Source organism: Pleurodeles waltl, chromosome 12 (assembly GCF_031143425.1).
Source record: "Pleurodeles waltl isolate 20211129_DDA chromosome 12, aPleWal1.hap1.20221129, whole genome shotgun sequence".
Lineage (NCBI taxonomy): Eukaryota > Metazoa > Chordata > Amphibia > Caudata > Salamandridae > Pleurodeles > Pleurodeles waltl.
The window spans coordinates 655,767,669-655,779,876 of NC_090451.1; the positions used below are offsets into that span (position 1 = coordinate 655,767,669).

The window sequence follows — 12,208 nt, forward strand, 5'->3', positions numbered from 1 at the left end:
GGATAGGTAAATTTGAAAAAAAAATGTCAACATTTTGAATTCAATTTCAAAAAGAAAACTGTGACTCCCACCTATGGCATTCAGTGGTAAGTAGTTTTAGGGAAAACATTTGTTCCATTTTTTGCACTTGAACATTATTCATTCTAAAGATTTATTGCAGCTAAGTTTAATGGCTTACCTTCCTGCATTATCATACTGTTCTCAAAAGAAATGTGCCTCAGATGTGTTCACTATTATAGCATGAAGGATAGGGAAACTGTGGCCACATTGAGCAAACTTACGAGTATGGTCCTCTCAGGGCAGTCAGAAGTTACTTGCCATTAAGTGCAACAATTTGTGTGTTTACTTTGAGTGCTCTGGGGCTACAGTTTTGCTGTACTGTTAACTGTGTGGTCAGGTACCCGCATAGTGCGGTCATGTGGCCACTTATTCAATGAGATGGCATGAAGTTAGACGCTCAGAAAGAGTTAATATGCCATGCAGAAGACTATAATTTCAGTGTAACTTTAGAACGAAACAGGCCTCTCTTGGACTGTAAACACTATAGTATATTGCATAAAATATGCTGGTTCCACCTATAATACACCTAAACCCCAGTATTTATAACTCCAGGGACTCTCCCACATTCCCACACTTCTAATACAAACAATAGCCAACAATTGCAGGTTCCCATTACCCACGGTATTGGTAAAATACAATTACTAAAGCTGTGGTAAGTAAATCCCACACCTAGATGAGTTTTACAGCTTGTGTATTAGTAATCTATATTAAGAGAACTCTTAAGCCTTGTTTCCTTCAATCCAGTACACGGGACATCATATGTGGCTAGGGGTGATACTTCTCTCCACCTAGTGTCCCGTGGAGCAGCCCCTTAAAGATAGGTGAGTAAGGACAAGTCCATGTATGGGTGTCACTTTATCCTCCTCCTTCTCACTGCATTTGTTAATTGTAAAATGAAAGATGTTGGACAGTACATTGAAGCATGTGATGTGGCATGGCATTGGGGCTCAAACTTTGCTTGCCCCTTTCAGTTTAGAAGATGTCCAGGTATATGGTGGAGCTTGGCCCAGGGCCTGATGTGAAGTGCAGAAACAGGTTGGGAGTTTTTATGGACACCATCAAGAAGATCCTCTGTTGCAGGAGGTGAGAGACTCCTCGGCTGGAGAGTCCTAAGCATCCGCAATCAAGGAGCGATGGCCCTCCTAGAAAATCTCATTTCTGTGTCAGTCCATCAAACCAAGGCACTTTGGGCCCCAAAGTAACCGAACCCTGAGGGAGCCCCTATACTGAGACAATCTTGTACTGCAAAACAGTTGTATCATCCCAGAAGGAACACACAACTTCTTGTAGAGGTTTATCACCCAAGTATTACTGGGGCTCCTACTCACCAGAGTCTCTCTCAAGGATTTTATTTATCCACAAAATTCCCACTTTGAATGATGTTTTGGTTAAAGGAGCTGTGACACTGAACATTACAATGGCCACTCCTCAAGCAAGATCTTTCATTGTATGTGAGACATGACAAAAACGTGCATCGTTGAAACAACTGCTTTCTCTTGTGCTGCAACTCATTAAGGCCTACATAGAGATATTTCTGACTCCAGCTACAACTATGGTGGCAATACAAAATCTTGTAAAGGAATATAACCCTCTAGAACAAGATCCACTTTTCTCCAAGGATTAGCTCTCAGACAGAATTAGTCATCATTTTGACTGTTAGAAAAATGCATCCTTCTGCTCTATCTATGATAAAGAAGGGTTGGCCAGAAAAAGGCAAGCACTAAGGTGGGGTAGATTTGTGGATCTCTGCCACAGAGCTGTTGCTAGCAAGCACCTCTACATTGTTGTGTCGTTCAGTAGAGCCCTGTAGAGGTGCATACAGTGGTGTGCCGATGATCCTTCCATGGAAAGATGTCTTTAAGTGTGTGCCTGCCTGTGTTTGTATATGGCAAGTGCTTAATTTGAGCTGGTGGTTGCCGAAGGGGGGCACTATCACTTTTGTTGGGCACTAGCACTTATTTCCCGCATCATATATTTAATAAGTACAAGAGAGAAGGAAGCACACAGATCGTAAAGACCGAGGAAGAGAAAGACGTCAAAACCTTAACAGAGAGAGAGAACGCAGGAACCTGCAAGAAAAAGAAAAAGAGACAGGGAGTTTCTGGAAGTGGATTAAATACTGCCAGCCTTGGTATTCAGTGTCCCAACAATTAATTGCACCGGCCGCCAGCTTCTGAGCAGAGCTTCAGGTACCAGTACTCTTTCTTTCAAAAATTAAGGATTGTGTCATGGTAGTATAGTGGTAATCACTGGCTTCTCTGCACTACCTGTAAGTGGTGCTGCTTGTTATATCCACCTCATACAGGTCTATGCACGCTTAATCGTCCTTAATTTTCGTGTATAATGTTTCCTGGTGTCCCAGACAACACACTGACTGCTGGACATCTGTTCAGCAAAGAGTAAGGGTTCAGCTGCTGGTATGCCTAGATTGCCCAGAGGAACAGATGGCGCCCTTTACTTGTTTCAGTAGCATTGTCCCTGGTCTTTTTGAGAAGTTAAAAGTACAGGGGAGATGGGGGTAAAGAACGAATTCAAAATAAGTGGAAGGGAACCTGGCCACTAAGAAGGCCTATATTTGAGGTGTTCACAGAAGTATTTAGGCCATTGATAGCGAGAAACCTCTCATACAAAGCAACAAGGATGACAAGACTGAGGTACTTCTTTTTTTCCCAAGTTCCAAATACTCATTAGAGGCACTGAAGTCTTATTATCCTCTCCCCTCTTCCCATCGAGAGTAACAATATAGCAGAGTAGACAATCCTAGCAATACGTGGAACTCCTGAAACCGCAGTGTCATTATTAGAAAGGAGGATCAAGACCTGAGGCTCTTGGTACCAGGAGGCAGTTCATTAGCAAACTGAAAGTGGAGGAGATTTTGAAATAAATAGAGATTAAATCCTCAAAGAGGTTAACAAGAGAAGAAATTCTGCATCAAATCTGACACAAAGCCTAACTATCCTAAGTAATGTACAACCCAACATTTGCACTAAAACACATTGTCCACCGGAAGCAAACATTAATGGATGCACAACAACCAAGAGAGCGGTAGTGGCAGATCCTCGAATGACTATAAGTGACACAGAAATTGTAACGAGAAAGGACACAATAAAACCTGAATGAAGACAGCCCATCTATAGTATTTGGAGAGGGGGGGGGGGGGGGTCGTTCCCAATTTGATTATTGCCACCTGGCCATTAAAGTCTGTATAAGTTTGGCTTCCGTTCTCTAACTCTGTTAACCATTAGTCTATAATCTAGTGCCACCAACAAATAAGTGCGAAGTACAAATGTCCTTTATTAGTCCAACGTGGCCCGACACCTCTTCCTTCCCATTCAAGAGAAGTTGCATCAGATTCAGCCGGAAGCTCGAATGATAAGCATTTGAAAAGAAGGCAGGAAATGTTACGGCATCAAACAGCGGACGTGGAAAGGGATAGGTTGGATCAGTGTGCAGGTCTTGGGTAATTTGGACTGATGAAGGGCCACCAGATATGCGCTGAAGAATAAATAGACACAATCCAGGCAGACTCCTGTTATAGAACAACCGCGTAAGATGTTTAAGTTTGGAAATGTAAAGGGGGAAATAGCTCCAGACATTGCATTATTTTCCCACTCAGTTAAACAAGAAAAATCCTGCTTTCTTTTGTACAGCCCACTACCCAGTGAGAAGTTAAAAAAAAGAACACTATAAAAAAAACCTTTGGTAAACATCATGAAATTCAAACTTCAGCTGCCCACCACAAAATACATGAAGTTGTAAAAGTGACTCAGGACAATGCCGTATAATAATGCGGGGAAACGCATAAGGAATGGGCCAAGAGAGACTTTGAGGTGTAAAGTACATACATGATTTAGAGAAAAGGTCGGCCCGAGCCTGTTGAGACCTCGATTTCTTTGCATATAATACAGAGGATGCCAATCATAAAATACGGGCAAAATTGTAATTAGTTGGACGTGGCAGATCAAACCCCCCCAGTTTTCTTAGGCTGTAAGGAAGCAAATTATTTTGTAACACTATTCTCCATTTCCTTCTCCCGTTTTAAAATTTTAATGTGAGCATTGAATTGCATGTGATTTCATCTTAGAGGTTAGGCCATAAAAAAGCTTACAAGATGTGTAAATGTCTCCATGGGCATGATGCAGAATTTCTATGATATGTTTTTTGAGGACATCTTAGGAACAAACTAAATGTTCAGTGTGGCTACAGGCCTCTCTGAGAGCAAATGCTAAATGCATCCAGAAAGGACACTGCGTTATCCTGTTTCACCCCTTCTTGGGACATATCTGCTTGGATGCTTGGTTTGGTACAGTGTTCTACTCAAGTCATTTGAAATCTGCAGTGATTTCCTGGAACTGAGATTCCAACATTGTTCATAACCCCTAGTTGGCCACATATCTGAGTTAATGGCCTATCCCTGTTTATCTTGGAAGTGAGGTAACAATAATTGTTTGTCGTGTGCATCATTTCCTCCCCAGCGACTTTGTTACACACAGCAAGATATAAACAAGCATTTGCAATGCAACGGGTCTCGCGTTTGCTCATGTTAGAGCTGATCGCGTTGTAACCTGACTTTTCGTCTATCGGCAAAAGTGCTTTTATGTACGTACCCTGAAAAAGTGAAATTAACTGTGTAAAGCGCTCGACTTCTGCCAAGCAAAATCGCGATAGGAAAATAGAGAAAAAGTAGTCCACGATCCGACAGAAACCAGAGAGCCTCGCATGTTTTCTGTACTTGGTCGCTGCGCTCGAGGAGGGCTAACCACGGAAAAGGCATGACGTGTGCATGCCTTCCACTAAGGAAAGCAAGCAGATTTTACTAGGCAAGCCCACCAACCAATCAAACACACTGACATGATGTCAACAGGGCTCCGAGCCCTTTTCTAATAACTAAAGCGTCTCGCTGCGATACGCATGCACGAGCGAATGCAACTCTGGCTCGACCCTAAAAAGAGCAGCCATCCTACTACAAGATCTGGGAGACTAGATCAATTCTCACCAACCCCCTGTTTTCCTTTATCTGAGAGACTTTCTGGACATTTAAACCGGAAAAGCTGTTTTCGGTGTAGAGATGCACCCCAAACTAAAAGGCAAATTTAGCATTAAACAATTTGCCTGAATTCCTATATTGGCTGCACTCCAGAAGCTGTACTAATTATGACTGTCCAAACCGGTATCAACCTGTGTGTCACACAAAGTCTACAGCTTGATTGATCTTGTGCTGTACACTTCCGCCACCCTCACTGGATTTTCTCTGTTACTGATTGAGTATTTGTTTCATACATATCTGCCTTTAAGGTTCATGTATATTGATTATTAATCCGATTTACTCATTTAAATTGGATCTTTGTATCACAACCTCCAAAAGTGAGAAATTGTAGTTCCTAGTGGTCATTTGCTCACCTAAGTGGCCTACCTGTTATTATGTGTTCATCAGATCAACTGGTGTAGTCAACACTAGTACACAAGGATGGATTTTTCTTTTTAACCTGGTAGAAAGCGGGATAATAAAGATAACAACACTTTTTTATTTACACGCATTGATAGTTGCATGGAAAACACATGCTCATGTAAACTTACATACTCCATTTTCTACCATACGGTACAGTTGTTCTGTCGACTGTTAGATGTTATGTAGACTGAGAAGTCTGCTTACTTCGAAATCTTATAGACAAACACATACTTCAGTACATGAGGAAGTCAAACATATTTAGTCTGCGGGTTCTATTATGTTACAACTCATCGGTGCTCTAGATACATCTATCTGTGCATTACTCTCCTCTTTCTGGACAGTCTGTGAGCCAAGCATACACTGAAAGTAATTCTGAAATCACGAGGTTTGGTCTTTTACATGAGGTGCTTGATTCTGTTTTGTAGTTCCTTGTTTAGTTCCTGATTGAATTGAATTGCAAGGTAAATAGCACAGTGAACCCCAGCATAGTTCTTAACTTTGTAGTATTTTGGTGATCCTTTTAATAAAAGAAAAATCATTAGAAAATCCTTGTAACATGTTGTTATGGTTACATTTCAGAAAACAGAAGAAAAGGCATTGAAACCACTGACAAATCCGCAGACAACTGATAAGAAGACGACCACTGAAGGTGAGAAGCCAGCCTCCAGCCCCCAAGTGGATGCACTTGTGGCTCGCCTGCCTCCACTACGGCCTCGAATGATCTCTGGGGAACAAACTGTGGGATACTGCACACATTTTCAAACTCCTGCCCCTGTGTTTGGGCAGAAGATCACAGTGCCTGCAATCAGGAATTCTATCCAGATCTCCCCAGTACCCTCTTCTGCTCTTCCTCTCACCATGTCAGCTGGACTAAATGGGGCAGGACTGGTAAGCTTGCAGAAAGCGGTACCCATGATCAATGTGATTTTGCCACCAGTGCCTGTGGGTGTTTCAAAAATACAAATCTACCCCACTGGTGCAAATAACGAAAAAGGCGTGGTAGGGCAGAGCAGTGAAATTCGGGCAAATGACACACCAGACATCCGAAAGAGCACCACATCAAAGCGCCCTGTGGAACAAACGTTTGTTACTGATGCAGCGCACGGAGCTGCATTCAAGAAGAGGCGCGGACGCCCCTGCACTGTAGTTGGTGAACCTACATCAGATGCTGAATCATCCCTTTCCGATTCTGAGAAAAGTAGTGGAGTTTTTCCAGGGGCACTTCGGGGATGCAATACTGTCTGTGGGGACCAACAATTCTTGGATCACACTGCTGAGGGGGCAGAACATCAAGAAGCAAGCACTGTTTTAAAAATGGGTCTTCGCAGGGCGAGTTCATCTTCTGATGTCTCTCCATCCCAATTATCTATAGTTGAGGACATCTGTGGGTTGGAAGAGGGTGGATCCCTAAAAAATGCTTTAGCCCGAAATGAGGCAGTGAAGGGGGACAACAGCACAAGTCCTAATAGAAATGAGTTCCAGGAAAAACCTCTCTATGAAAATACACCTTCAGGCACTTGTCCGACCATTCAGCATTCTCTATCAGCAGAAGAACAGTCAAATACTCCAACAAGTCACTCTAGACACAATACTGAATCCAGTGTAATTACTACAGATTTGCATAAAACTCGTCAAATTATAATGTCATCAGATGGGATTGGAGGGGGTTTGGCCTCAGTTGTCACTCCTTTGGTCAATACCAAAGAAGATTTGGTGTCAACCTCTCAAGTTAGTGTGATCCAAGATGGCAGGTGCAGCATACATAAGTACAATTTGGGCCTTGCCCAGGAACAGGAACGAAGTAAAATTCAACAGGCTCAGGAAGCCGTAAAACACATACCATTACCAGTTGACAAGGTCCTTTCAACAGAAGGGGCTTTTCAAGACGCTGCGAAGGAACCTTCACAAGCAGACCCTCCAGCAATGGGTCTTGGGGCAGCTGCATCATCAGCCTTTGGTCTATCCTGGAGTGTGATCTCTTCCAGAGCACCCGAGGACACGAATAGAGGTTTTTTCTATAAATCAAGGACCGAGCACTGAGGGCATTATGTTCAGGAAACTCCAGCCAAGGGTAATAAATAGTAAGCATTAGCTCCAAAGACCAAGGTCTGAACAAGTACATGCCTTTGAAGGCACAATGATTTGAAGATCATGGCATTATTGCCTGCACACAGCATTCTGTTTCGATTTACATTCAAACTTTATGTTTGTGCTCAACTGTGGGAACATTGGTACTAGAAGTCATCCCCTTCAGTTTACATATTTGGCATGGTTACAAGATTTATATTAATGGACACCCTAATGTTTAGTAATTCATGAAAATCCTAGGAATGTAGCAGTTTAGCTTCCACACTGAAATTTTTCAGTGAGCTACTGACAACAAAACTTTATGTATGTGTGTATATGGTATTTCTATAGCGTGAATCTAGCCAAAAAGAAGCAGAGGGCTGTATTTGGTCAAAGACAAGCATAAAGTCAATGAGTAACAGTATGGGAAATTGTGGACAGGTAGTGCATTGGGATGCAGTGTTCTTTCCTAAATTGGAGCTGTGCTGGGGCGGTATTGACGAATATGGGGATGTATTTCTGGATCCTTCTTCCCACCTCTAAGTCTGCAGTCTGATGATATTCTGACCGTGGGTGTGCTGAGAATGCCAGAGGTGGTGCGCTTGCCATCAGGATAAGCAAGGATGCTGGCTGTGATGGCTCTGTAAATGATGCAGCCGGTTTTAAAGATGGTGTGTGCTGGCAAAGGGAGTCAATAGAGGTCCATCAGGATGGATGAGTTGTGGTCGTATTTCTTCAGGTACAGGATAGGTCATGCTTTTGTTTGCAGGGTTTCCTTAAGTGGTGCCAGTGTGGTGTCGTCGATTTACCTGCTCTTTTATCTGTGTGAATGTCAGCATTCATTTAGTTAAGCAGATACCTTAGCCTCTGTCTTCCAGGGCTACAATTCTTCCACAGAATCTATTTTAGTGTCCCAGGGGCACCACTGTGTATGGGGCCAACAACTTGCAGTCCTTTCTCATGTTAAACACATATGTTATTTCCCTGTCAATTGAGTAATGTGTCAGCACCATTTGCATGACTTTTATTCCTGCAATTGTGGCAGGTCAGAGGCCCCTTTCTGGTGTTATTTTTACACTGTCTTTGAAATATAGTGTTTCTCGCTTTGTAATAATAATGCTTGGACAAGATTGTTATTTTTCAATAGGCTTGACAGATCTTGATCATCCTGACTGTAGCATAACGTTATCTAGATTTAACATGGTGAGAAAAGGAGTTTGAGATCGGAGCCTCTGTTTGTTCAGTTTCTTTATGTATAATGTGTATATGTATATATATATATATATATATAAATGTGAATATATATTTATATTTTTATATAAACTGTTGTATTGCTATGTCTCACTTCATTTTAACTTGTATTCTGGCTCGGTTAGCATGCTGTGTTTAATGTAAGTTTATCTTTGTATTAGTGAGTTGGATAGCAGACTGCCAAAAGGGGTAATACAAGGTAATGGAGATCAATTTAATCCTAGCTTGCATAAGTACAACAAGATGAACGTTGGGTTTCAGAGCTTGAAAGAAAGTCTGTTATTCCCACTGCAATTCTGAGGAGAATGAGACTGTCTGTGCCTTTAGTGTAATGCCCAGAACAAGGGTGCATGTTATTATTCTTATTCAACTCTTTGTATATTTCTGTCTCAGAGCAGGGCACGTGTTTCAGCTCCAGAATATATTTTTTGAACACTTTTCTCCCCTTAGCTCCTGCATTAATGCTTTTGTTTGAGGCAACCACAATAATCATTTTGTTTTGCAATGGTAAGTTGCATTTTTATGTGGAACTCGGCCAGGGCGTCTTTAATAAGCAGCTGCAGGTAACTTTGGGCGCGAGGGTGGGATATCATCATCTGCAGGAACAGGTTTCTTCACGCTTGCTAGGTTAGTCATTTTCAGTGGCGGTCTACATTTCCCTTTTTATGTCAGTGGGGTCACTAAGCTGTGGATCTACTTCTAGAAGGAAATGTGGAAGCAACTGACTTCTCTCACTTATTCCCACAGATTTCTAAACCAACCTCAGGGGACACCACCCAGCCGTGTAGTGTCCCCACCAGGGCTCCAGAGTTGCAGAAGAGCCCGGATCCAGAGCATTGCACACAGATCACTGAGACACTGTAGGTGACTTTCATTTGAGTGTAAAGCTAAGTTTGCCCCAGACTTAGATGTTTTGGGAGCTTTGGGTTCCAGGGAGTGACGATGGCTTTTCTATGTAATGCTTAAGAAGAAATCCAGAGCCCTAGCACTGGGCTTTTTTTCAACATGGCAAAAGCAGTAAAAGAGGTCTCAGGAAACCTATGTGAAGTACTTCACTCTGGTATGGACTGACTGAAGGTCTTCAAAAGGGAGCAGGTATTTTGACAAAGCAGCATGCTGGTGCTTCGTTCTGCTTGTTAAAAGGATGTAGTGTCCAGTTTCTTGACCAGGCTTATTCTGGTTATAAACTTTCCTGATTTCTGTAGATAAGGAAATGTATACAGGGAGTGCAGAATTATTAGGCAAGTTGTATTTTTGAGGATTAATTTTATTATTGAACAACAACCATGTTCTCAATTAACCCAAAAAACTCATTAATATCAAAGCTGAATATTTTTGGAAGTAGTTTTTAGTTTGTTTTTAGTTTTAGCTATGTTAGGGGGATATCTGTGTGTGCAGGTGACTATTACTGTGCATAATTATTAGGCAACTTAACAAAAAACAAATATATACCCATTTCAATTATTTATTATTACCAGTGAAACCAATATAACATCTCAACATTCACAAATATACATTTCTGACATTCAAAAACAAAACAAAAACAAATCAGTGACCAATATAGCCACCTTTCTTTGCAAGGACACTCAAAAGCCTGCCATCCATGGATTCTGTCAGTGTTTTGATCTGTTCACCATCAACATTGCGTGCAGCAGCAACCACAGCCTCCCAGACACTGTTCAGAGAGGTGTACTGTTTTCCCTCCTTGTAAATCTCACATTTGATGATGGACCACAGGTTCTCAATGGGGTTCAGATCAGGTGAACAAGGAGGCCATGTCATTAGATTTCCTTCTTTTATACCCTTTCTTGCCAGCCACGCTGTGGAGAACTTGGACGCGTGTGATGGAGCATTGTCCTGCATGAAAACCATGTTTTTCTTGAAGGATGCAGACTTCTTCCTGTACCACTGCTTGAAGAAGGTGTCTTCCAGGAACTGGCAGTAGGACTGGGAGTTGAGCTTGACTCCATCCTCAACCCGAAAAGGCCCCACAAGCTCATCTTTGATGATACCAGCCCAAACCAGTACTCCACCTCCACCTTGCTGGCTTCTGAGTCGGACTGGAGCTCTCTGCCTTTTACCAATCCAGCCACGGGCCCATCCATCTGGCCCATCAAGACTCACTCTCATTTCATCAGTCCATAAAACCTTAGAAAAATCAGTCTTGAGATATTTCTTGGCCCAGTCTTGACGTTTCAGCTTGTGTGTCTTGTTCAGTGGTGGTCGTCTTTCAGCCTTTCTTACCTTGGCCATGTCTCTGAGTATTGCACACCTTGTGCTTTTGGGCACTCCAGTGATGTTGCAGCTCTGAAATATGGCCGAACTGGTGGCAAGTGGCATCGTGGCAGCTGCACGCTTGACTTTTCTCAGTTCATGGGCAGTTATTTTGCGCCTTGGTTTTTCCACACGCTTCTTGCGACCCTGTTGACTATTTTGAATGAAACGCTTGATTGTTCGATGATCACGCTTCAGAAGCTTTGCAATTGTAAGAGTGCTGCATCCCTCTGCAAGATATCTCACTATTTTTGACTTTTCTGAGCCTGTCAAGTCCTTCTTTTGACCCATTTTGCCAAAGGAAAGGAAGTTGCCTAATAATTATGCACACCTGATATAGGGTGTTGATGTCATTAGACCACACCCCTTCTCATTACAGAGATGCACATCACCTAATATGCTTAATTGGTAGTAGGCTTTCGAGCCTATACAGCTTGGAGTAAGACAACATGCATAAAGAGGATGATGTGGTCAAAATACTCATTTGCCTAATAATTCTGCACTCCCTGTATGATTTTCCCTATGGAAAAGCATTCCCAGGCAACTGTGGTCTATTCTGCTACAGGGACTCTAATTCCCACTTCGACGTGGAACAGAGATGTCCACTGTACAAGATCCTCATCCTGTTTTGGTGGACAAATGATATGCTACCTATGCACGTCCACCACTCATATTAACAAAGAATCTGAAACTTGAACAAAACAAGAGAGTAAGAATGATCCTGAAAATGTCATCCCTGTGAAAATGATGAGACAGCAGAGATAAATCAACAAATACGACTCATGCTGCTATAGCTGTTATGAAAAAATGTTAAGGGTCACAGGCCCTGTTATCTGCAATAAAGATTCATGAGATGTGATCCGGCAAACATTTTGAAAAACACATCATGTCAGAAGAGCATAGTGGGGCACATGCTTGGAGTAAAGAGCTTTACCATCAAGACCTCATGATCGCCAGAATCAGGAAAGACTTAAGACCATAAACTCTTCAATAAGAAGGCTCCAAAATGTAGTGGATCCTCTTGTTTCATCCTTCCCCACCGACTACATACTAAGCCACAGAGGTCAAGCCTCCTATCCAAAGATGCAGGTACCTAGAAGGCAGTAA

General features: G+C 42.3%; 1 protein-coding gene across 2 annotated transcripts in view; it reads left to right on the forward strand.

Annotated features, from left to right (window-relative positions):
* RFX5 (regulatory factor X5) overlaps positions 1-8,907 on the forward strand; it is a 47,752-nt gene extending 38,845 nt beyond the window's left edge. For both annotated transcript variants that reach the window (XM_069218349.1, XM_069218351.1), the window contains one exon: positions 6,089-8,907. In XM_069218349.1, the coding sequence (XP_069074450.1) occupies positions 6,089-7,549 (1,461 nt within the window). In that variant the 3' untranslated portion in view covers positions 7,550-8,907. The remainder of the gene's footprint in view (positions 1-6,088) is intronic.
* Positions 8,908-12,208: the final 3,301 nt, after the last annotated feature.